This window comes from Pseudophryne corroboree, chromosome 5, assembly GCF_028390025.1.
Source record: "Pseudophryne corroboree isolate aPseCor3 chromosome 5, aPseCor3.hap2, whole genome shotgun sequence".
NCBI lineage: Eukaryota > Metazoa > Chordata > Amphibia > Anura > Myobatrachidae > Pseudophryne > Pseudophryne corroboree.
In genome coordinates, this window is record NC_086448.1 from 414,008,164 (window position 1) to 414,034,215 (window position 26,052).

The 26,052-nt window shown below is 41.3% G+C and overlaps 1 protein-coding gene across 2 annotated transcripts in view; it reads right to left on the bottom strand.

Moving 5' to 3' along the window:
- The window catches only part of COL15A1 (collagen type XV alpha 1 chain), a 596,673-nt gene extending 577,360 nt beyond the window's left edge, over positions 1–19,313 (bottom strand). The window contains exons 1-2 of one of the 2 annotated variants that reach the window (XM_063922777.1): positions 19,164–19,313; positions 18,963–19,045 (exon numbers count right to left, since the gene is read on the bottom strand). In XM_063922777.1, the coding sequence (XP_063778847.1) occupies positions 18,963–19,045; positions 19,164–19,174 (94 nt within the window). In that variant the 5' untranslated portion in view covers positions 19,175–19,313. The remainder of the gene's footprint in view (positions 1–18,962; positions 19,046–19,163) is intronic. The other variant, XM_063922778.1, reaches the window with a different exon arrangement.
- Positions 19,314–26,052: the final 6,739 nt, after the last annotated feature.

Consider the following 26,052-nt stretch of genomic DNA (forward strand, 5'->3'; position numbering starts at 1 on the left):
TTTTTTTACATTAAAAAAATGCATATAGCAGCCATTTGACCCAATTTAAGTTCGAGAAATACTTTTATTATAACCAATAATAAACTTTTATACTGTTATCCGATGTTAGCTTAGCTTTTTGGGGGATACGGACAAATTTACCCATTTCTCACTTTTCACTTTCGGCACCAATTTTTGTGGCAATCTCGTTTTCGGTAATTTGCATATGAACAGTGCCATTTCCCTGCAATGGTTATCAGGCACAATGATCCCTATTGCTACATGCATTGTCAAATAAAGTTTCTCATGGCCACTTATATATATGGAACCACATGGGAGTGGAACACAATACATGAGCAGGCCCTGTATGCAACATATTATAGAAAGATGATAGATAGATAGATAGATAGATAGATAGATAGATAGATAGATAGATAGATAGATAGATAGATAGATAGATAGACCCACATTTATCAAGCCTTGGAGAGTGATAAATAGCACGTTGATAAAGTACTAGCCAATCAGCTCCTAACTTCCATGTCACAGGCTGTGTTTGAAAAATTACAGTTAGGAGCCAGTTGGCTGGTACTTTATCACCGTGCTGTTTATCACATTCCAAGGCTTGATAAATCTGGGCCATAGATCTTTGTGCCAAACTATGTAACTGCTTTGGGGCTCATTGTCATTTGTATGTAAGATAATTTTCTAACACGCCTCTCAGATTGACCACTAAAGTCCACCCTAAAGCTGCGCTCATGGGTGCTGCTTTTACAATCTCCCTGAAAAGCTTTTTCAAAAGTAGGCAAGTATGGCCTAACAGCACCCATTAACACATTTGTCTAACTAGTCAGCACTTATTAACCTGCCCTGAGCACCTATTAATCCATTTCCCCCGCACAGCACAATTTAGTGTACCTATTATAGCAGGATATGTATTGGCCCGAAAATTAACCATTGCTCACAATAAGAAAATTGACTTATCTTATATTTGCACCCACTTGTACTAAATAGTTTCTTGTGGCATGCTGATGTAAATATCATTTTATTGCAGTGCTTCAAAACTTTAACATAATTTTGTATTAAATAATTGTAGTTTAGCTACAGTGGGTTCATGCAAGGAGTGTAATATTTATCTAGGAACTGCTGATGTTTGCAACAATGCATTATGGTTAAACTTCAAAGCAGCTTTGGAGGTTTCATTTCTGAATGTATTTACATTTGCTCTGTTTATTCCGATTGCCAAAGTGAGCCTTGAAGTAGAACTTCTGTTTCCACTTTCTACAGTATGTAGGAATTTCAAACTGCACAATATCAAAATGTGTCAGCTGCTTGGACAATGTCTCACATAAGTTCACTGAATATAATACACAGTAAAAAAAGAAAAAGACTGGGTCTATATATGTTTCACAGCTGAGTGACATGCAGCAATAGATCCAAAATAAATGTCCCACGTGTGGTCATTTCTGTTGACCAATGTCATATTTATGATAAGGATTTATTACATTACTGGCCACTTTGAACTTGTTGCCATCTACTACAGTATCTTTACAAAAACATCCTCTTTGGCAAGTCTTTTTGGTTGCGAGAATGTTTGTAACTGTTGGCTCAATAAGACCACCATGCACTGTAGTAGGGGTACTGGTGCTAGTGGTGAGAAACTGATTAGTGATAGGCAGAGATTAAGAAGGGGTGGGGGGGGGGGGTGATGAGATGGTGGAGGATGGAGAGAGAGACAGAGGAGTAGGGCAGGAGAAACAGTTGAGGGGAGGTGGGCAGAGATGAGAAAGACAGAGACATGGTGGCGGGGGGGGTCAGGAGGGACTGAGAGAGAAACACAGGAGGAAGGGAACAGAAAATAAGAGACACGGTAGGGGACAGAGATGATAAAGAAATAAATGGGTAGAAGAGGGGACACAAATGAGAGGCCGATGGGGCGCTGATGGTGTGTCTAAAGACATACAGAGTCGGAAATACAGTTTCATAAGATGCTGAGAGATGACAGAGAGAAGAAAAGTTAAGGGGGAACAGAAATAAGAGACAGAGGAGAGGTAGGGATAAAGGGCACAGATATGGGGGGGGGGGGGGGGGGGGGCAGGTGGCCAGAGTTCCCTGCTTCCTTATAGAAATCAGATTAGCCCAAGTGCTTTGTATGACTTGTCTAAAAGCATTTTCCCCTGATGGCCTTCCAGCAGCAGCATTTATTATGCCACAATACATATTTAGACAATAATTGTGCACATTGTAATTGAATATAATAAAGATAAATGTCAAATATATTGTTATGTGTGAAACCTTCTGAATACAACAACATATTGTATATCCTGTTAATGGTCGTATCCTGTTTTAAATCACTTTTAGAAATCTGAGTCAATAGGGAAACATGGTCTCTCCATAATACAACAAGTGACAAAATTGCAGGTTCCAGTATTGAAAATAGACCCTATAACCACAGATTAAGCAATCCTGTTTCCATACAGATATACTCTATGTATTTATATTTGTGTGTATGTACATACAGTATGTCTGACTATGCTTGTCCATGTTTCTGTAATGTGCAGATCATTCAAACTTGCCTACTCTGTGGAGGCTGCGGAAGACTCCAGATTTTTCAGGTAGTACCCCGCACCCCCAAACTGCATTTTGCTGTGACGGGGGCAGGGCTTAATGGTGTGGTAAGCTAAGCCCACCTCCAAAAGTGTCAGCAGCATATCCTCTCACTCTGGATATTATCACCAGCAATTTATACAGCTGTGGTGGGAGTTGAACCCACAATCACAGTGTTGTGAAGCAGTAAGGCTAACCAGTACACAGCCATGCTGCCCAGAGTGATAATAGATACTGTACCCTTAATATATGATATAGGGGTACTGTAAGTTACCTTAGAGATACTTACATTTTACATTAGTAGATTCAGTATTGTCATTCTGTTCTATTATCTTACATTTTGGATAAGTCAATAATCAGTACTGTAGTAGGGTGCATATGTCCCCTGGGCCAGAACCCCCCACCACTTATGTGTTATGACACCATGACATCACAGAGCAGGGAGATGGGCGCTGGGTGCATCCTTAGGATGCTCCTTGTGCCAGCCTTTCTGTGTACTGGGGGGCCTTCCCAGGCACTCCATATGGTGGAAAAGGGCTCAGTTGTGGCAGTAATCATGCAGCCATCTCAGCCCTGCACTCTGACCTGCAGCACTGGTCACACATCTCTGTTAAGGCCTTGATTCAATAAATCTAGAAGTTCTTTGTAGGATGTGATTTATAACTATGTCTGTTTTACTATGTTAGTCGTGTATCACAAGTAAGTAAGGCATGCACCTGAAACAGAAAACAATTACTACAACACAAGCAAAAGATTGTTTGTTTTGACTTTGCCATACATTATATCCAGGTATTTGAATAGCAACACCAAAAGTTCTGGTTAAATTAAAGTTATAGGATAGTATTTGAGTAATTTTGATTAGTGTCTCAATTTAATGAACTTCTCCTTTCTAATTTTTAGATTTTAATATTTTAAATATCCTACATCAGTACAATTTTATTTAGAAAAATGTGTGAATTGGATTACTTGTATAAGCATACCTTGCTTTGTTTAAGCCTGTTCTTATTTCTAAATCTGTCCCATGTGGATAACTGGTCCAGGAGAACAGCCAACCCTTTTACTCTTACTCTCACTAATATCATTTTTATCACTGATATTCTACAATTAAGTCTTGTATGAGTACATATAAGAATTGTGAAATGTTTAAATAGCTAAAATAATAAAGTTCATAAGAATACTGTATATATTTCAGAAAATAACAAGTCAAGAAAGGTTGTGTGTTTGTGATAAGAAGGCTAACGAGCCTTTCACATTTCTGCATGTTTGCCATAAACCTCTCTAGTAGGTTCCAGTTCCAGACAGATCCTATGACTGGGCTGTTACAAAAAAAATACAGAAACTCCCCCCAATGTATTCAACAAAGGGTTTATTGATCACCATGTGGTTTTGTGTAGCCCTTTAAAAAAGGCAAATGTAGAAATAAAACATAAAACTGCTTCTGCAGTAAGATAATTGAATATGTTTTTAGAACTATGTTTGTGGAATTTAACTTAAGGATACTGTCATACACAGGGGCACTTCAACAGAGAATGGGGCCCGTGGGCACCTCCAGTGCCCCCTCCCCCTCTGCACAGCGCAATAGTCTCCGGCAAGTTTCCGGAAACATGGCGCCAGCCATGTTCCAGAGACCAATTTGACTACTGCGCATGCACAGTGGCCATTTTTGCTGCGACCTTTGACGTGAGAGCAGCGCCCGACGCTGGACTCCGGAAAGATGAGTATTAAAATATGGGTGCAGTGTGTGCGGTGTGGGCCCCCGGGACCCACGGGCCTGTGTGCACTGCACCCATTGCACCCATTATAGAAACGCCAATGGTCATACAATAGAATCTTTGGAACCATATGGGGAAGCTAGGGAGGGGCTAAGAGTCACAAACTAGCTTGGGTCTTGCCATTTAAATTCTTGCTGCTTTAAATCTGCAGCAGAGATCGCTGGAATCATGCTGCTTCTGAAATCTCAGACTCTATTACATAACCCTTTTGGAGAACATTTTAAATATATGCTACATATAAACAGGGATTTCCATTGAACTGTTTCTTTACAGAGGAAATACCCTGCTGTAATGAAATCCAGACAATGCATGCATATTCAGGGTTTTGTTCCTTTAAATTACAGTAAGTGTTTGCCAGTGACAGATGATGCCAATAATTCAATTTAGAAGGGTAGGCAGTAACATTAAAATTACTTAAATATTTGTCATGCAGTGTCAAATTCTGGAAACGCTTCGTTTTCAGCATACACCAGGGAATGTTAAGTGACCTAACGTGACCATGGATAAATGCCATTGCACAGAAATACAGCTGTTTCTATTGAATGCACTTTCTCTAGGGGACAATGATTCCATGAGTATCCTGTCCTACACTAGGGAAATATTTCAATAATGGAAAAAATGGCTATTCCTTATAATACAATCGCCTTTTGTTCAATTAGCTGTTTTGTGTCTGAAGCACTGGCATGGGCTATGAGATGGGATAAATAGGGGGCATTCTTCGTCCTCTTTCTGACATTTCCCATGCCTGGAAATGCTGCATATCCTATGTCTCTCTTCACATGTCTTTTAGTATGAAGTGCCGTAAAATCAGCTATAAAATGACAGCTTAACCTAATATGTTTTCACATGTAAGTTTCTGTTGTAGATCATGTAGCCAACTGTACTCATAAGTAAGACTCTTCTAATTCGAGTAATCTGTGAGATAGATATTATATATTAATCTGAGAATGATTAGAAATCTAGCAGTTGTAGTATACTTTCAGTATAACAAAATATTATACAGTAAGTACACTTCAGTACGGTCAGTTTAAACAACACTTTCTGTGTTTTCCACACTTGGCTTTCATTTTTATTAAAGAAAAGAAAAACTATAAGAGGGAGAAGAGAAGTAAAGCAATATCTGGATTTACATTTTTCCATTTACAGTTTTTGGGGTTGATTTGGATGCATTGCTGATGTAGGGCACAATTGAGCAATTCTTTTCTTCTGCTCATGCACTTAAGTCATACTGCCAGGGACGGTCTGGCCATGTGGCACTTCTGGCAAATGCCAGAAGGGATGATGGCCTTGATGGACTAGTCTGGTTTAAAATCCTGGCTGGGCAGCTCTGCTTGGCACAAAGAGAGAAAGGGGCGGGCCATGCAGCATTGTCAAAATCACATAGTCAAAATCGCACATAAGTCAATATCTCACCGTGTGTATGCACCTTTAGAATCAGCCCCTTTACCCTTTGTAACTTTGCTCTGCTGCTTTTGTGCACTACAGTTCCAATCACCACCATGTCCACGTACCATTGTACACAAATGATTCATCCCTAACTGATTAAAAGGTTACATTTTTGATACTATGTACTGTGGCAAAGAGGGTACTTTGCCATGTTCTGATAATCAGAACAGGACTCACTCCCTATTACAAGGGGCAGACAGGGCTAAGAATGTGTCTCCTTACTACTGGAAAACAGGGATGTGCAGTCAGGTAAATGGCTGAGAAAGCACTGATTAGTACCAGAGCCAGATTTACACACAAAATATGAGCCCAAAGGATTGATATGGGCATTATACACAGGCGCAGCATATACTGCTGGAAATTTGCAGCATATACTGCTGGAAATTTGGTCAGCTTTGATCAGATATGTGCAGAAAAGGTAGGCAGGGGAGGCACTGCCTCACCTGTCATTGATTTTTTGCTCCACAGTTTTAGCTATAAAAATGTAATACAAAGAAGATATTTCTAATATATTCTTTGTATTTTTCATATACTTTATATAGTAAAAACTAAACTCTGGCAAATAGTTAGTATGACAGGAAAGGCTCTGCCTCAGCTGCCTCACCTCACCACGTCACTGCTGCAGCAAAGGTAATTCACACAGCTGCACTACCTGGGTGTGATTAGCTAACTGTGTGAAGGTATGAAGGTTTGTGGGAACTAGTGGGCGGGGCTGCAAATGCCAGTTAGTGGCTGGTTTGGGTTTAGCTAGGGTGGATGCTAGAATCAGGTGGGCTAAAGGATCTCTGATGCCAGGGGGAGGAGCCATGACATGAGGGGGAGGATCTAGGCCAGCGGGATAGTTCTTCTATTATCCATACCACCAACTACTCCCTTTAGTAACCCGATGGCGAACCAAGTGAGCCACCGTGCCCAAAGCGTGGTGAGCGAAGTGAGCCCGCGAGGGTACATTTTGGGTACCCTATTCGGCCATGGCTCCTCCCCCTGGTGACGCGGCTCCCCCTCTGGTGACATCAGAGGTCCCTTCACCAACTTGGTTTTAGACCTAACAGTTTAGATAGTGGTCAGGGAAGCCATGTTTGTTGATTAAATGTGATGTGACAACATTTGTGAGGAATAAAGAAGCCACTTGACAGAGAAACCTGAGTGAAGAGTCATTGTTTTTGAACCAAACCTTTACAAAGTGGTGTCAGGCGTTTACAAGCGGTGCCATAACTTTTACAGTACATAGTAAATATATATACAAAATACAATGGAAATATTTACATGAAAGAGTGCCAAGACCTACAGTATATAGACTTTCCACAATTACTAAATACAGTACACCTGTGTACTGGACGGGCAATCAGAGCACACAGATCAAAACTGAGGTGTTTTGCAAGGTACTGTACTGTAATATAGTAACATAGTTTGTGAGGTTGAAAAAAGACCAGTAGTCCATCGAGTTCAACCTGAATTATATTATATTCCCTATTCTATTCTGGTTAAAGGCTATATCCTCGGATATTTTTTTCCATTAGAAATGTATCTAACCCATTTTTAAACGTATTGACTGAATCCACGATTACAACCTTCTCTGGCAGTGTATTCCATATTCGTATTGCCCTTACAGTGACGAATCCCTTCCTGCGCTGAGTACGAAATGTCCTCTCCTCAAGCCTTAGTGGGTGTCTGCGCGTTTTGTGTAGAGGTCTCCTAATAAATAAATCACCTGATAACTCCGCATATTGCCCCTTTATATATTTGTAAATATTAATCATATCTCCTCTTAGTCATCTCATTTCTAGTGTAAATATATCTAACCTAGAAAGCCTCTCCTCATAGTCCAGTGTCTCCAACCCCTTAATCAATTTGTAGCTCGCCTCTGAACCTATTCACGTTCTAACATGTCCCTTTTATAGTGTGGTGCCCAGAACTGTGCACAATACTCAAGATGCGGCCGTACCAATGCTTTATACAGTGGCAGGATTACACTCTCCTCCCTTGACTCAATTCCCCTTTTAATGCATGCTAACATCTTATTTGCCTTTGTTGCTGTACTTTGACATAGTGTACTGCATTAACACCCCTAAATCCTTTTCTAATACCGTTTCCACTATATTTTCCCCATTTAATTGATATTTTACATGTTTATTCTTTCTATTCTATTCCCAAAGTGCATTATTTTACATTTTTCCACATTAAACCTCATTCTCCATTTTGTTGCCCAAACTTCCAGTTGAAATAAATAGCTCTGAAGAGACTCCACATCCACATCTGACTTGATTACCCTACATTTTTTAGTATCATCTGCAAAAATTGACACTGTGCTTTCACGTCCTTCTCCTAGATCATTTATAAATATGTTAAACAATAGTGGCTCCAGCACAAAACCCTATGGTATTCCACTGATTACTTTAGCCCAAGTGGAAAACATCCCATTAACCACCACTCGCTGTTCCCTGTTATCAAGCCAATTACTCACCCATGTACAAATAGTGTTTCGTATACCAAGCTCCCTTAATTTGAAAAGCAGCCTCCTGTGAGGCACTATGTCGAAAACTTTTGAAAAATCTAGATAGAATGCACCTAATGCATTTAATTGTAAAGCGCAACGGAATATGCTGCGCTATATAAGAAACTGTTAATAAATAAAATAAATAAATTACCCTGGTCAAAAATGTTGCTTACTTTCTCATAGGAGCTAATCAAATTAGTTTGACATGACCTATTTCTCACAAAACCATGCTGGTTCTTATTAATAGCATGGGAGTTATCCAAGTACTTATGTATGCTATCCCTTAGTATACATTACAAAAGTTTCCCCACTATTGATGTCAGACTAACCGGTCTATAGTTACCAGGATGGAGTTTAATGCCTTTTTTAAATATTGGGAGTACCTTTGCTATACGCCAATCCTTTGGTACCATGACTTATGCAAGTGAATCAGTGAAAATCAGATACAGTGGCCTTGCTATTTCAGCTTTTTGCTCCATCAGAACCCTAGGATGAAGCCCATCTGGACCAGGAGATTTATTAGCCTTAATGTTTTTTAATCGCTCACAGACTACTTCCTCGGACATATAAGTTTTAAGCAACGGGCCTTTAACATTACTATTATTACTCACTTATCCCACCATCTAGTCCTCTCTAGAAAACACTGATGATAAAAATATGTTCAATATATCAGTTTTTTCTTTGTCATCATTCATTAAGAACCCCACTTCACATTTTAATGGTCTTATATTCTATTTTTTTTGCCTCTTACATTTATGTACAGATCAGTGATTTGCTTTTTGTTTTCTATTTTAGCTGCTCTGACTTCCTTTTTGCATTCTTTGTTACATTCCTTGTAGTACTGGAATGACTCCACCTTCCCATCTGATTTGAAAGCTTTGAATGCTCATCTCTTTTTATCTATTTCTTCCTTTACCTTTTTGTTTAACACATTGTTTTGATTTTAATACCCTTATTTTTACTGCCCATGGGGATGCACGTATGGGTATATTTGTCTAGCATCTATGTCCTTTAGTGCGTGTTTCAACCTGTTAAAATCAGCTTTTTTAAAGTTAAGAGTCTTAGTTGAACCCTTAGGATGCTGCTTTTGAAAACTGATGTCGAATGTGATCATATTATGATCACTGTTACCCAAGGTCTCGCCTACGGTGGTATTTGCTATTATAGCCACGTTGTTAGTTAGTACTAGGTCCAGTATAGTCCTGTAACCTCCATTGTTTCTTATCACTAGCATACAATAACATATATTTGTGTACTGGTGGATACTAAGTGTTTTGGACAAATTTATAGAACAAATTAAAGCAGTCATGACATTGGAGCCTGGCAAATATTAAAAATACTTAATGCTGTTGCTGCAGACAATGCTTAATTTCCAGTAGGCCTACAAATGTTTTTAAACTTTTCTTATACCGTATGCATGTACAGTATAGCTCAGGGCTGTAATGAGGGTACAACGCTGTCTGCTCTATGCCCCAGGCCTAATTCCTCAGGTATGCATGTGATACCACAGGGAAGCACCTGTCCAATCAGAGTAGTCTCTGGTTTCCAGATGGAGTAGTGAGCTGTTGATGTTACTATGCTGTCACAGAAGAGTAGCTGTGCAGAGCCAGCAAGTAAAAATAAGTAGAAGAAGTAGCATAAATAAGTTGATAGGCGTTCTAAGGCATTTAAACTACTGCAGTGGCTAATAAGAACCGAGATGGGAGCTATTGGTATTTCAGGGAAAAGGCTGGAGCAGAGTGATCTTCACTTCACAGACATCAGTCTTAAAAGAAATCACACAGTTTATAAAAAATCATATTTGAAATGAGCAAGTTTATTGACTCAAGGTTGGTTGATCAGGGAAGTTGCCATGGGGTATCTTCTTAGCAGCTCACAATATTTATGATACTTGAACGTCAAAAAGAAATCACCTGTTTATGACTTATTAAAAGGTAAAGAAAATAACCAGATCAACTGCATTATAAAAAGGGTTATACGGTAACTTTTGTTTGAGAAAATTCCAATAATACTGTAAGTGTGCAACTATTTCTCTTTAAGAAATGTTGCTTGTTAGTCTTGTATAGCCAGAAGTAAAGTAGCTGTGGACAGAAGAGATATTTTGGGATTGAGTTTGTTATGTTTGTGTTACATGGAGTTAACATCTTTTCTGCATACAGCGTAGAAAAATTCCATGGGGTGTGCGGAGTGGAGGGCAGGATAGAACTATGGGGCTAGAGAGGAGAAACAAAAGTACTTATAAATAAAACGGTCAATTACTGTAGAAGACACACCATGGAGAATGTATGTGGTCCAAGGAGGGAAGGGCTTGGAATACAATATAGCGCTTTAAAGGGATAGATAAGGTAACATCCCACAGTAAGTTGACCGTGCCCTCTCTATCACTCCTACCAAGATGGCACCAGTGTTCTCACTTGCCTAGGGCACTAAAATGTTTAGTTACAGGTATGGTACAGTGGCACAGTAACACTTCTTTAGTGCTTAAAGCTCAATTTCAACCTCTACTGCTTTTAGACTACTGAATTGTAGAGGCTGGTAAGTACATACATAACTTTAGCCGTTAGAAATCACCCAATGGCTAAATAAAAGTAAAAAAATCCTGTAATAAGCAATGCATTTAGTACCCTAGTTGAGAAGTTCACATTTAACACTACATAACTTTTAGCTCTGGTCTAGTAAAATATATTAAAGTTTGTAAGAGTACTATAGCTGGAACAAAACCTTATACAGTATTTGTACAGTAAGTGAATGTAAGTATAAAAATGCCTGTTTGTAAAAGTCTAATGAACAGAACATTTTTCTACCAACTAAAATTATTTTCTGTACATCCTACACCTTTCCTGTATGTCTCTGCCAAAAATGAAAATGCATTCTGATAAAGGGTCTCCTCCCGCACTGCTAAACCACAAGGGAGAGCTTGAACAAGGTCTTTTTATACTTTGGCATGCAGAGTGTTCTTGCAGTGGTTCTATGTTAACGTCACTTGCTGAAAGAACCAACCTAACAGTTTGAAAACATTCTCCAGTGGCTCAAAATATTCAGACTTAGGTTTCCAGGGAAAGATATAAATTGCAATGAAGATCATTACGGTAGAAATTGTAAAATGAACCATACAATTTTGAGAAAATAAAGATTAAATGGTTATTTACTAAAGGACAGTATGCAGAAATGTTAATATCATGTTTTAGTTTCATCTATATTTTAACAAATCTAAAAAGCAGATAGTATTGGCGCTTTTTTCTGCTTTGCGAGTAGCAGCACTCGCAGGAACCATATCTGTTGTTTTAAGAGGCTATTTAACAAGCTCTGAAAAGCTTAATTTTTCAGAGCTTGCCTTTTTAGCTGCTCTCTTTGGGGCTACCCGACCAGAGAGGATCTTCTCATCCATCCCCGGGGATCTGATCTGCTTCCCGATTTACATACCAACTATTTCATTGTGCATGCACCGTTGCATGGTCTGGTCTGTATATGGAAGTACTGTAAAGTGATAGTGTTAGCTATAACTTTACATTTAGTTTTTGTGTTATTTGGAAGAGACTCTCATTGGAGTCTGCACATTGATAAATTGCCATCAAAACAGATTCTAAATCATTGCGATATGGAGCACTAAAATATGTTAGTTTTCGGGGCAATATCAGGAATTATGCTAAATAAGCCACTTAGGGCCTAGTTTAAGCGTGCATTTTAGTTTTGCGAAACTACAACTCCTTTCTGTAGCATGCAGCAGGCCGCCTTCAGCGGCACAGCTGCGAAGGCAGTCTCCATGCCGCCATGTTTTGAGTCGCAATGGCTGCGTGTGACATCACGCAGCCGCCATGGACCGCCCTGCAAACAGTCCGTAGACGCCTCTGTTGTCACGACTGCTCCCCCCAACACCACATGCCGCCCATAAAACACAGTGACACTGCCCCCTGCAGGCTCTTAAACTGTGATTGCAGTTTATTTCCTCGCACATGCATGCAGTGGCATGCGCGCATGTGCAGAAGTGCGGAAATCACATAATAGCAATTTCCACATTTATACGATCCAACCGGAATTGGACCCTTAATCTAGTAAAGGCAGATTTATATACAGTTGTGCTCATAAATTTACATACCTTAGCAGAATTTGTGATTTTCTGGCCATTTGTCAGAGAATATGAATGATAACTCACAAACTTTTCTTTCACTCATGGTTAGTGGTTTGGTGAAGCCATTTATTGTCAAACAACTGTGTTTACTCTTTTTAAATCATAATGACAACAGAAACTACCCAAATGACCCTGATCAAAAGTTTACATACCGTGGAGATTTTGGCCTGATAACATGCACACAAGTTGACACAAACGGGTTTGAATGGCTACTAAAGGTAACCATCCCGACCTGTGATCTGTTTGCTTGTATTCAGTGTGTGTGTATAAAAGGTCAGTGAGTTTCTGGACTCCTGAAAGACCCTTGTATCTTTCATCCAGTGCTGCACTGACGTGTCTGGATTCTGAGTCATGGGAAAAGCAAAAGAATTGTCAAAGGATCTGCGGGAAAAGGTAATTGAACTGTATAAAACAGGAAAGGGATATAAAAAGATACCCAAGCAATTGAGAATGCCAATCAGCAGTGTTCAAACTCTAATTAAGAAGTGGAAAATGAGGGATTCTGTGGAAACCAAATCACAGACAGGTAGACCAACAAAAATTTCAGACACAACTGCCAGGAAAATTGTTCGGGATGCAAAGAAAAATCCACAAATAACTTCAGCTGAAATACAGGACTCTGAAAAATAGTGGTTTGGTTGTTTCAAGATGCACAATAAGGAGGCATTTGAAGAAAAATGGGCTGCATGGTCGAGTCACCAGAAGAAAGCCATTACTACGCAAATGCCACAAAGTATCCCGCTTACAATACTCCAAACAGCCAGAGACAAGCCTCAAAACTTCTGGAACAAAGTCATTTGGAGTATTGAGACCAAAATTGAACTTTTTGGGCACGACCATAAACGTTACATTTGGAGAGGAATCAACAAGGCCTATGATGAAAGGTACACCATTCTTACTGTGAAACACGGAGGTGGATCACTTATGTTTTGGGGATGTGTGAGCTACAAAGGCACTGGAAACTTGGTCAAAATTGATGGCAAGATGAATGCAGCATGTTATCAGAAAATACTGGAGGAAAATTTGCACTCATCAGCCCAGAAGCTGCGCATGGGACGTACTTGGACGTTCCAACATGACAATGATCCAAAACACAAGGCCAAGTAGACCTGTAATTGGCTACAGCAGAATAAAGTGAAGGTTCTGGAGTGGCCATCTCAGTCTCCTGACCTCAATATCATTGATCCACTCTGGGGAGATCTCAAACGTGCAGTTCATGTAAGACAGCCCAAGAATTTACAGGAACTGGAGGCTTTTTGCCAAGAAGAATGGGCAGCTTTACCATCTGAGAAAATAAAGAGCCTCATCCACAACTACCACAAAAGACTTCAAGCTGTCATTGATGTTAAAGGGAGCAATACACTGTATTAAGAACTGGGGTATGTAAACTTTTGATCAGGGTCATTTGGGTAGTTTCTGTTGTCATTATGATTTAAAAAGAGTAAACACAGTTGTTTGTCAATAAATGGCTTCACCCAACCACTAACCATGAGTGAAAGAAAAGTTTGTGAGTTATCATTCATATTCTCTGACAAATTCTGCTAGGGTATGTAAACTTATGAGCACAACTGTATAAACCTTCCACAATTTGCTAGATACAGTAATACAAAATGACTGCTGTCATCAGTTTATCAGTGTTAAGTAAAGAAGAGTGCAAATCTCTAAAAGAGCAATAAATCACTAAAAATATTTTCCTTTATCAAAGCAAGTGAAACAAAATTAAACAAAACTTTTTATGCACAGCACGTACAAATACTGAAATTAATTGTGCCAAATAGGAAAACCTCTGGGAAGGAATATCTCTATGGGGGCTGCAAGAATAACACATACTGCCCTTCCAAGAGCCTACAAACTGTACACTTACAAGCGATTGTGCACTTCCGACTCTTTGCAATACACATGTAAAAACATTTTTTACATTGAATAAAAAGGTCCCCCCCCCAACCACGTTAGGTATGGTATGCAGGCTACTGGGATCCTGGCTGGCTGCAAACCACCACCAGGATTCCGGCAGCAGAATGCCGGCAGGTGGGGCGAGCGCAATAAAGCCCATTGTGGGCTCGGCGGTGGCTTGCTACTCACGCCACAGGTTCTATTCTCACTCTATGGGTGTCATGGACACCTACGAGTGGGAATAGACACTGTGGGTCGGCATTCCGACTGGTGGCATTGTTAGCATTTGGGATTCCGGCATTGGCTTGCTGACCACCGGGATCCCGAGCGACCGGCATATCAACTACATCCCCCCCAACCAAGCACTCTGTCCCACTTTGGGAAATTTAAAATTAAACTGTCTTATCTGATGTAGTCTGATTAAAAAATACAATCATCACTTCTTTCTTCTACATATTTTAATGTATCATAGACTAAAAGGAAATAAATTAAAAATACTCCATAAGAAAAAGACGTATGTGCTTTCTAGTGCTGAACACGGGAAAATAATCAAAGCAGGGGTTCCCCAAACTTCCAATCACAAGTATTTTCCCACACTTCCTGCATTTTATGTGCCGCTGATGATGGAACTTCTCAGGAACTCTAGACTTTGATCATTTTGGGGAGGGCAGGGTTTTTTTTGAGCAATTTGACTATAATGGATAGAGGGGGCCATTCCGAGGTGATCGCTAGCTGCTTTCGTTTGCTGCGCAGCGATCAGGCAAAAAATAGGCACTTCTGCACATGCGTATGCGGTGCACTGCGCATGTGCATCGTATTATTACAACGAACTAAGTAGTTTCTCACAAGGTCTAGCGAAGCTTTTCAGTCGCACTGCTGGCCGCAGAGTGATTGACAGGAAGAGGGCATTTCTGGGTGTCAACTGACCATTTTCGGGGAGTGTTCGGGAAAATGCAGGCGTGCCAGGAAAAATGCAGGCGTGGCTGGCCGAACGCAGGGCGTGTTCGTGACGTCAAAACAGGAACTGAATAGTCTGAAGTGATCGAAAGCGCTGAGTAGGTCTGAAGCTACTCAGAAATTGCACAAAAAAACTTTGTAGCCGCTCTGCGATCCTTTCGTTCGCATTTCTGCTAAGCTAAAATACACTCCCAGTGGGAGGCGGCATAGTGTTTGCACGGCTGCTAAAAACTGCTAGCGAGCGACCAACTCGGAATGACCACCAAAGGCAAAAGATAAAAGAAAATATCATATTTCCACGGGTGATATTTTTTATTTTATACATAAATGTACTTAATAAAATATGGCTGATGCCCAGTGGCTTACCTAATTCCAAAATTAGGCCTTTGGGATCTGGCATACAGAATTCCTGCTTTTGACTGTGTCAGTAACAAGTGCACTTAGTAGCCAATCATGTGCAGGTTCAGCAGTAAGACAGCCACAGTACTGTCCTTATAAGAAAATCACATTTAATAATAACAAATCACAATAAATTGGTATGTATTGAACAAATGACTAATATCTAATAAGCCTATTTATGAAGCAGCTATAAACCCATTTTCTCACTCTTTTTGTTTCAGCCAACAGAGAAATCATTATTTCTCTTGCAGTACTTTTGTTTTTAGACCTCATCGCTTCCCACATGCATTGTGTTGCCAATTTACTAAACAGTGGTAAGCGCTGCACAACACATTTCAGGATGACATCATGGTCACTAATGAGCCATCGGAGAGGGGAAGAGTGAAGAATCCTTTTCCTGATCCCTTACCTGCAGTCTGAGTGTTTAGCCCCTCCCCATGTGCCCTATCATTGCAGCATCCAACAATGTAACACTACAAAGTGCATGGCCCTGTCACATTGACATACCACTATTCCTGTGCAGATTGATTTGGGGGCTTTGTCTGCACATATGGGGATCTGTAGGGTGTATGACAGCCTGGACAGTATGGTGTACCACTTCCTGGGTGTTGGGCAGTGTGTGCTGGTAAATATAATATCAATGTTATCAATATCATGTAAAATATAGCATGTTACCGAAGTCCTAATACAGTGCTTCATAAAAATTAGAGATAGGCGGGTTCGGATTTACTCGGTTCTTATTGCCAGAATTATCGCCATTTCTTATTTTCTGGATTTTTCTTATTGGCTAACCAAAACACGTGACGTCTGATAGCCAATAAGGAGATTCGGATAAATCAGAGTAAATCCGAGTAAAACCGAACCCGCTCATCTCTAATAAAAATGTAAAGATAAAAATCAATATTTATTTTCTGCAAATGAAATTGGATGGGTGTCTTATTTCTGTATTAGGTCCTGAGGCATGTGCTATTGGCTGTGTGAGGATAATTGCGGAGAGTGCTGGATAGAACAGTGTACATAGTTGAAGATCTGAATGGACTATGCACTCCTTCGTAGAAGCTTTATCCTACAACATCACTGAGTAGGGGACATTTCGCGGCGCTTCCAAAAATGATCAAGCCTTTTTCATAAAATTATGAAGAAGCTACAGTTTCTGCATAATTATCTGTATGCCGCTATGTAACAACAGCTTAATGCAGGAAATTTCACAGTAATTAGCAAAAGGCTAATTACTGCTTTTATTATCAGTGGTGACTATGGTCTCACCCTTGTGTTCCAAACTCTGAAGCGTTGGGTGTTTGGTTCCAGTTGGTTTACGCAGTCTACAGAAGACATCAACTGATATACATAGGCCTATGGTGGCATTCTAGCAGGAGAGGGATTCCTCTCTCGCAGCCTCTGTCCGGCTCTGTAGAGTGACACTATGCATATGCCCATGCAAGATGTGAAAGACGCCTCTGATGTGGCCGGGATGTAACTCACAGCGGTTATCACTAACACTCTCCCTGTGAGCTACATTTAGTAGGGATAATCAAGTAAAAAATGTTTATCCTCCTGCGATGCACACTGGGAAAATTGCAGCACTACCGCAAATTTTAATACATATGCGTTATAATAACTGATATATTGTATGTTTAGTACAATGTATGATATTAACAAGATATGTATAACTATATATTTTATACAAGCAGGTGTTTTATAGCCAATTCAGTAGGGCCTTTAGCAGACAGCATCATGTACTTGGTTTAATTGAGGTGAATTTGTAATACGTCTGAATTAACTGACAGTGAAAGATATTCTTGATAGTCATATTGGTAGAAAAAAAGGGATTAAGCCTGAACTCATACTGGGTTATACTATGAAACTATGAGGACACTTACCACAGTATAATATAACAAGCCAGTTGGCTATCCCTCTGCATATTCATGCAAGATAGATCAAAATAACTTGTAGAAAGAGCAAAGTGATCTTAAACTCTCCTTTGTTAAATCATGTACATGCTTTTCCTAAATAAAACCAAAAAAGTAAAACCCATAAACTCTAAATCCTAGATTACTGTTACAAATGTGTCACATGGAAAAAATGCGGAATTCATGCAGAGTTCTTGGCAGAGAGCGTGAGGCTGTTACATGCTCAGTCCAGTTTGCTGCTTTCTCCAGCCGGTCACTGCATTAGAGAGGTACTTTTACAGTAGCAGTTATGGGCAGGGTTATAGGGTTTCTATCTCAGAAATGTTCTATTGCTCCAGTGGCAATAATACTAACACAGAATATCACTTCTAATGCCTTCCTCAAATACATTATTTTACATCATAATTCTGCTAAACCTGATGTACAAAATCGCCAAATTATAACCTGTTGCACTACAGTTCTTCCTTTGAAGGCATGAAGAATATGTATTACATTTTTCTTCAAAATATTTCACAACATATAGATAATAAATAATGAGGAAGTTCTGAATTTAAACAGAGTGGTTCACATGTTTTGCCTACTACAAATCCCAATGTGCAGCCTTCAGTAATACAGCAAATCATCAGATAGAGGGAAACATGCTGGCTTGTGATGGGTATCAAATGTGATATGATCCAACCTCCAATACAATATCACACCACACCCCCAGACACCAGTGAGTTTTTCTTATGGAGCCAATGTGTTATACTATTTTGTATTACTTTAGAAGCAAAATAAATGTGTTATGACCAGAATGTTAGAAATATTACTTGGACTGTAAAACTATGCAAATAATAATCCTGTTTCTATTCCAGGCAACACAGAAATACTACTTGAAAAAGCCAAAAAAAAATATCAATAGATGTTTCTTATAGTACAGTTAATACATTTAAGGAAAACACAGTGACTTTTTCTATTTAGCAGTGTACAACAGTAAACCTTCACACTCAGGGATGCAACCACTGGTTTTAGTCCATAGGACGGTAACATAACTACATCCCCATAGGACATAGCATTATCAGTTCAGATTAATAAACTATAGCATTTAATCATTTAGACCTCACCTTCCTAATTTTAACATGCAATATAGGGTTCCAATACTGTACAGTATTTGACTTTTTGATTAATTTTTTAAACAGTATTCTGTATTTCTCTGGCTTTAATGCATCCCTACTGTTGAGAGATGAACAGTTCCACTGTCAAACTTTAAATCCAACATCAGTTCAAAAAGAAAACCATAAATATATATCACAACTTGCAACAACGTTGGGGTTAACGTCCTACTTTTAGCCACCTGCATGCTGAGCCTCCTGATACGTTATTTCCGAGGTCCTTACCTTCCCAGATCTGTGCATCCAGAATGAGTGGGAATATGCAAGCAAGGAGAAGGTGTGCTAAACCCGAGGGCTGCTGATACTGCCTGTAAGTCCAAAAATCACAAAATAGTCATAAATTTGAATCCGTTACCAATAGACTATAAAAGAACTGAGAACGTAGTAATAAAACAAACAGAGGTAACTCTTAATGTTTGTTCTCACCTGGAAGTCATCCTTAGAAAAAAGCAAGCTCACAGATCATGCAAAGTAAGCAATGGAGTGAAATACAAAAATAAAAGTGATGAAGTTTGCTGCCTTTCCCTCTGCTACACAGAGCAGAGTGAAACAAAGGCAGCTCTGAGCCACTCCAGTGACTCACAGCAATCAGGACTCCAACACTGAAATATGACTCCTTTTACATTTTCTTCCTAGACCACCGCCTAAAGTTACCCTACTCCCCATCTTCTTAGCAAAGATCATCTTTTCTTCCCACCTTACTCCTAAATGTATAGCTCCACACCTAACACCAAACTATGATATTCCCTAACACATACTATACATCACACTCTTTACTTACTGCAAGCTGCCATGCACTCACACATAGAATAGCATGACCTCAAACATCTCTCAAGCTTCCTTACATACATGCAGGATTTCAGTATGTGCTAGAGTAGAAAGAATGTATCTTTACTTTACGCCATACACTTTCTTCTTGAGCAGTGACAGTAATGTAAGCAATCTTCAGGCGATATAAATACAGTTAATGCTTTCAGCAGCTGAAGTACTATAAGTACAAAAATGTACACAGAAATGTTAAAAATAAAAACTTAAGGGGAGTTGTTTTCTAAACTAGCTGTCAGAGGTGGGAAGTCAAGCAAAGATTTAGGATCTGGTCACTACACTAGTAACCTGCTTCTTTTAGCAAGATTCAAGGTTTCCTTCCTGCACCAGTCACAAGGATTTGGGGTTTTTCTACACTAAGCAGAACTAGCTGAATTTGGGATCTGTTTTCTGCACCTGTCATCAGGACTTGAGGTCTGATATTTATACTTGCCATGAGGATTTGGGATCTTCTATCTGCACTAACCATCAGGACTGTGGAAACGAGTGTTTTCAGAACTATAGGTCTGCATTCCAGTCTAGCCACCAGGATTAGCAATTCTAGGCTATGTAGACTATCTACCAGAATTGGTGATATTTTTTGTACGTTAGTCAACAAAATTGAGATGTTGCTTTCAACTTGTCCCACCAGAATTTACAGACTGATGCAGTAATTCTGTGCAGTAAAATTCTGGAATTCCAATAAATGCTCTGACCCGACAGAGACATTATCGGAACAGTGTGCAGCTGTACACACTGAGCAATATTTAGCTCATTGTGTGCTGTACTCAGATGTCTTTTCTTGAAATCGGGAATGAGATAGCATGTGCAGCACATCCTGATCTGACTGTTGGGGAAGTATTCATGCCGACCAATAGGGACTGTTCTCATAGAGTGTCGCCATGGGCTTAAGGGGCTTGTTGCACTCACCACCCCCCCCCCCCGCTGGCATTCCGCAATACACACTCCTGCATACACACTATCCAGTCACAGGCCAATTGTGCAATTACCGTAAAGTGCGTACCGTGCTTTAGTAGAATTTTCTTATATTGGCTACCAGTATTTGGAATATGATATTGGATCAGCAATCTGGATTTTACCACTGGATATGATTCAACACTATGGGGCAGATGTATTAAGCCTGGTGAAGTGATAAAGTGGAAGGTGATAACGCACCAGCCAATCAGCTCCTAACTTACATGTTACAGGCTGGGTTTGAAAAATGACAGTTAGGAGCTGACTGGCTGGTGCTTTATCTCCTTCCACTTTATCACTTCACCGAGCTTAATACATCTGCCCCTCAATTAGCCATAAGGATTTTGGGTCTGTTTGCTACACTAGTTTCAAGAAAGGTATTTCTTCTTGTTATAGCAGCTAGCAGAAGTTAGGATCTGTTTTGTACACTACACACCATGATGTAGGGTCTGTCCACAGGATTCCGCTTTTCTCTCTACATCTTGTCTATGGGGATAATTCAGACCTGATCATAGCAGCAAATTTGTTAGCAGTTGGGCAAAACCATGTGCACTGCAGGGGGGGGCAGATATAACATGTGCAGAGAGAGTTAGATTTGGGTGGGGTGTGTTCAAACTGAAATCTAAATTGCAGTGTAAAAATAAAGTAGCCAGTATTTACTCTACACAGAAACAAAATAACCCACCCAAATCTAACTCTCTCTGCACATGTTATATCTGCCCCCCCTGCAGTGCACATGGGTGGTCATTCCGAGTTGATCCCTAACTGCATTCGTTCGCTGTGCAGCGATGAGGCAAATAAATGGCACTTCTGCGCATGCGTATGCGGCGCAATGCACACGCGCAACGTACTATTACAACGACCGATGTACTTTCACACAGGGTCTAGCGAAGCTTTTCAGTCGCACTGGTGGCCACAGAATGATTGACATGAAGTGGGCATTTCTGGGTGTCAACTGACCATTTTCAGGGAGTGTTCGGAAAAACGCAGGATTGGCTGGGCGAACGCTGGGCGTGTTTGTGACGTCAAAACAGGAACTGAACAGCCTGAGCTTATATATGAGAGATGCTCAGAGAGACGTTGGGCTACTAGGTTCGAGGGCCAACGCCATGGCGATTTCGGCTAGGCGAGCACTGTGGACCCGCCAATGGACGGGTGATGCCGACTCAAAGAGGCATATAGAAGTTTTGCCTTACAAGGGTGAGGTTTTATTTGGGGAAGGTCTCGCGGACCTGGTTTCAACAGCTACCGCGGGTAAATCTACTTTTTTGCCTTATGTTCCCACACAGCAAAAGAAAACACCACAATATCAGATGCAGTCCTTTCGGTCGCATAAGTCCAGAAGAGGTCGAGGCTCTTCCTTCCTCGCCAGAGGTAAGGGTAGAGGGAAAAGAATGCCGGCTACGGCTAGTTCCCAGGAGCAGAAGTCCTCCCCGGCTTCTACTAAATCCACCGCATGACGCTGGGGCTCCACTGAGGGAGTCCGCGCCGGTGGGGGCACGTCTTCGACTCATCAGCCACGTCTGGTTTCAGTCGGACGTGGATCCTTGGGCGATGGAAATTGTATCCCAAGGCTACAATCTGGAATTCGAAGACGTGCCTCCTCGCCGATTCTTCAAATCGGCTTTACCAGCTTCTCCCCCAGAGAGGGAGATAGTTTTAGCTGCAATTGAAAAGCTGTGTCAACAGCAAGTGATTATCAGGGTTCCCCCAATACAACAGGGAAAAGGGTATTATTCAACCCTGTTTGTGGTCCCAAAACCGGATGGCTCGGTGAGACCCATTCTAAATTTAAAATCCCTAAACCTGTACTTAAAAAGGTTCAAGTTCAATATGGAATCGCTCAGGGCAGTTATCTCCAGCCTGGAAGTGAGCGATTTTATGGTGTCACTGGACATAAAGGATGCATACCTTCATGTCCCCATATATCCTCCTCATCAGGCATACCTGAGATTCGCTGTACAGGACTGTCATTACCAGTTTCAGACATTGCCGTTTGGGCTTTCCAAGGCCCCATGGGTTTTCACCAAGGTAATGGCGGAAATGATGGTGCTCATGCGCAGACAAGGAGTCACAATTATCCCGTACTTGGACGATCTCCTGATAAAAGCGAGATCAAAGGAACAGTTGCAGAAAAGCGTGTCGCTCTCCCTGAGAGTGCTGCAGCAGCATGGTTGGATTCTAAATCTACCAAAGTCACAGTTGATTCCAACGACTCGACTATCTTTCTTAGGCATGATTCTGGACACGGAACAGAAGAGGGTTTTTCTCCCAAAGGAAAAAGCCCAGGAACTCCAGAACATGGTCAGAGACCAGCTAAAACCAAAAAGAGTGTCAGTCCATCAATACACTCGAGCACTGGGAAAAATGGTGGCAACCTACGAGGCCATCCCCTTCGGCAGGTTTCATGCGAGGACTTTTCAGTGGGACCTTCTGGGCAAGTGGTCCGGGTCCCATCTTCAAATACATCAGAAAATAACCCTGTCCACCAGGGCCAGGGTGTCTCTCCTTTGGTGGCTGCAGAGTGCTCACCTTCTAGAGGGTCGCAGGTCCGGCATTCAAGACTGGGTTTTGGTGACCACGGACGCGAGCCTCTGAGTATGGGGAGCAGTCACACAAGGAAGGCATTTTCAGGGACTATGGTCAAGCCAGGAGGCTTGTCTACACATCAACATACTGGAATTAAGGGCCATATACAATGGCCTACGACAAGTGGAGAATCTTCTTCGCGACCTACCGGTTCTGATTCAATCAGACAACGTCACAGCCGTGGCTCATGTAAACCGCCAAGGCGGGACAAGGAGCAGAGTGGCAATGGCGGAAGCCACCAGGATTCTGCGCTGGGCAGAAAATCGCGTAAGCGCTCTGTCAGCGGTATTCATTCCGGGAGTGGACAACTGGGAAGCAGACTTCCTCAGCAGACACAATCTCCATCCAGGAGAGTGGGGACTTCATCAAGAAGTTTTTGCAGAGATAACAAGTCTTTGGGGACTTCCTCAAATAGACATGATGGTGTCACGCCTCAACAAGAAGCTTCGGAGGTATTGTGCCAGGTCAAGGGACCCTCAGGCAGTAGCGGTGGACGCCCTGGTGACACCGTGGGTGTTTCAGTCGGTCTATGTGTTCCCTCCTCTTCCACTCATCTCAAAAATATTGAGAATCATAAGACGAACAAGAGTGCAGACAATACTCATTGTTCCAGATTGGCCTCGAAGGGCCTGGTATTCGGATCTTCAGGAGATGCTCACAGACGATCCGTGGCCTCTTCCTCTCAGAGAGGACCTGTTGCAACAGGGGCCCTGCGTGTTCCAAGACTTACCGCGGTTACGTTTGACGGCATGGCGGTTGAACACCGAATCCTAGCTGGGAAAGGTATTCAGGAGGAGGTCATCCCTACTCTGATAAAGGCTAGGAAGGAGGTGACGGCGAAAAATTATCACCGTATCTGGAGGAAGTATGTATCTTGGTGTGAAGCTAAGAATGCTCTTACGGAAGATTTCCACTTGGGCCGTTTTCTCCACTTTCTACAGACAGGAGTGGATATGGGCCTAAAGTTAGGCTCCATTAAGGTACAGATTTCGGCCCTATCTATATTCTTCCAGAAGGAATTGGCTTCTCTCCCAGAAGTCCAGACTTTTGTGAAGGGAGTGCTACACATCCAGCCTCCTTTTGTGCCCCCAGTGGCACCATGGGACCTTAACGTGGTGTTACAGTTCCTAAAATCTCACTGGTTTGAGCCTCTTCAAACAGTTGAATTAAAATTTCTCACTTGGAAGGTGGTCATGTTGTTGGCCTTGGCATCTGCTAGGCGGGTGTCCGAATTGGCGGCTTTGTCTCATAAGAGCCCCTATCTAATTTTCCATGTGGATAGAGCTGAGTTGAGGACTCGTCCTCAATTTTTGCCTAAGGTGGTGTCATCGTTTCATATGAACCAACCTATTGTGGTGCCTGTGGCTGCGGGAGACTTGGAGGATTCCAAGTCCCTTGATGTAGTCAGGGCCTTACAAATTTACGTAGCCAGGACGGCTCGGATTAGGAAAACAGAGGCACTGTTTGTCCTGTATGCAGCCAACAAGGTTGGCGCTCCTGCTTCTAAGCAGACTATTGCTCGCTGGATCTGTAACACGGTTCAGCAGGCTCATTCTACGGCTGGATTGCCGTTACCAAATTCAGTAAAGGCCCATTTCACTAGGAAGGTGGGCTCTTCTTGGGCGGCTACCCGTGGCGTCTCGGCTTTACAGCTTTGCCGAGCGGCTACTTGGTCGGTTTCAAACACTTTTGCAAAATTCTACAAGTTTGATACCCTGGCTGATGAGGACCTCATGTTTGCTCAATCGGTGCTGCAGAGTCATCCGCACTCTCCCGCCCGGTCTGGAGCTTTGGTATAAACCCCATGGTCCTTACGGAGTCCCCAGCATCCTCTAGGACGTAAGAGAAAATAAGATTTTAAACCTACCGGTAAATCTTTTTCTCCTAGTCCATAGAGGATGCTGGGCACCCGTCCCAGTGCGGACATATTCTGCACGACTTGTATATAGTTGTTGCTTACATAAGGGTTATGTTACAGTTAAGATCAGTTGTTGACTGATACTGTTTTGTTCATACTGTTAACTGGTTGCGTATATTCCAGGTTATACGGTGTGGATGGTGTGGGCTGGTATGAATCTTGCCCTTAGATTAACAAAAATCCTTTTCTCGTACTGTCCGTCTTCTCTGGGCACAGTTTCTCTAACTGAGGTATGGAGGAGGGGCATAGAGGGAGGAGCCAGTACACACCCATCTAAAGTTCTTTATAATGCTCATGTCTCCTGCGGAGCCCGTCTATATCCCATGGTCCTTACGGAGTCCCCAGCATCCTCTACGGACTAGGAGAAAAAGATTTACCGGTAGGTTTAAAATCTTATTTTTAATCAGATATACATGCTGTGTACACTAATAAGTAAAAAAAAAACAAAAAACATCCCCACCCCCATTACATTAACAGGTTCCATATTTACTTTCCCTGAACACTTTTAGCCAGCCAGTCTTCGCCCAATATTAGGAAAGACTATTGTGAGCTTTGAACTTGTTAAAATTTACTTTGAATTACTGGAAACTAATGTTATTGAGGTTGATAATACTGCAAGAACAAAAAACATGCACAAATAACATGATTTTAGGGTAAGGGTGGTTTTGCAAAATAAGAACCAAAACTAAAACTCAAAATTAATACAGATCCAAAACCAAAACATGTGGGTCAATGCACATCTCTAGTATTGGCAGATGCCTACAAGTTGGTAGGTGCATCGCAGATGTGAGCAAGAAGGTTAGTCAACACGTTGATTCCAAACCAGAGTTGATTTTCTTTAAGGTACTGTAACTGTTGCAACTCAGGGATGAAATATCAGATGATATCCCTATGCTTTGGAATTAGCAGAGAGCCAGTACAGAGGCAACAAGTCTAAAACTGGCATGGTTGTGCTCACCATGGATTGCCACAGGGATGTTTGAGTTAGCTACATCCGACATGCAGGTCGTGACCCTCTGTTTGGGATTC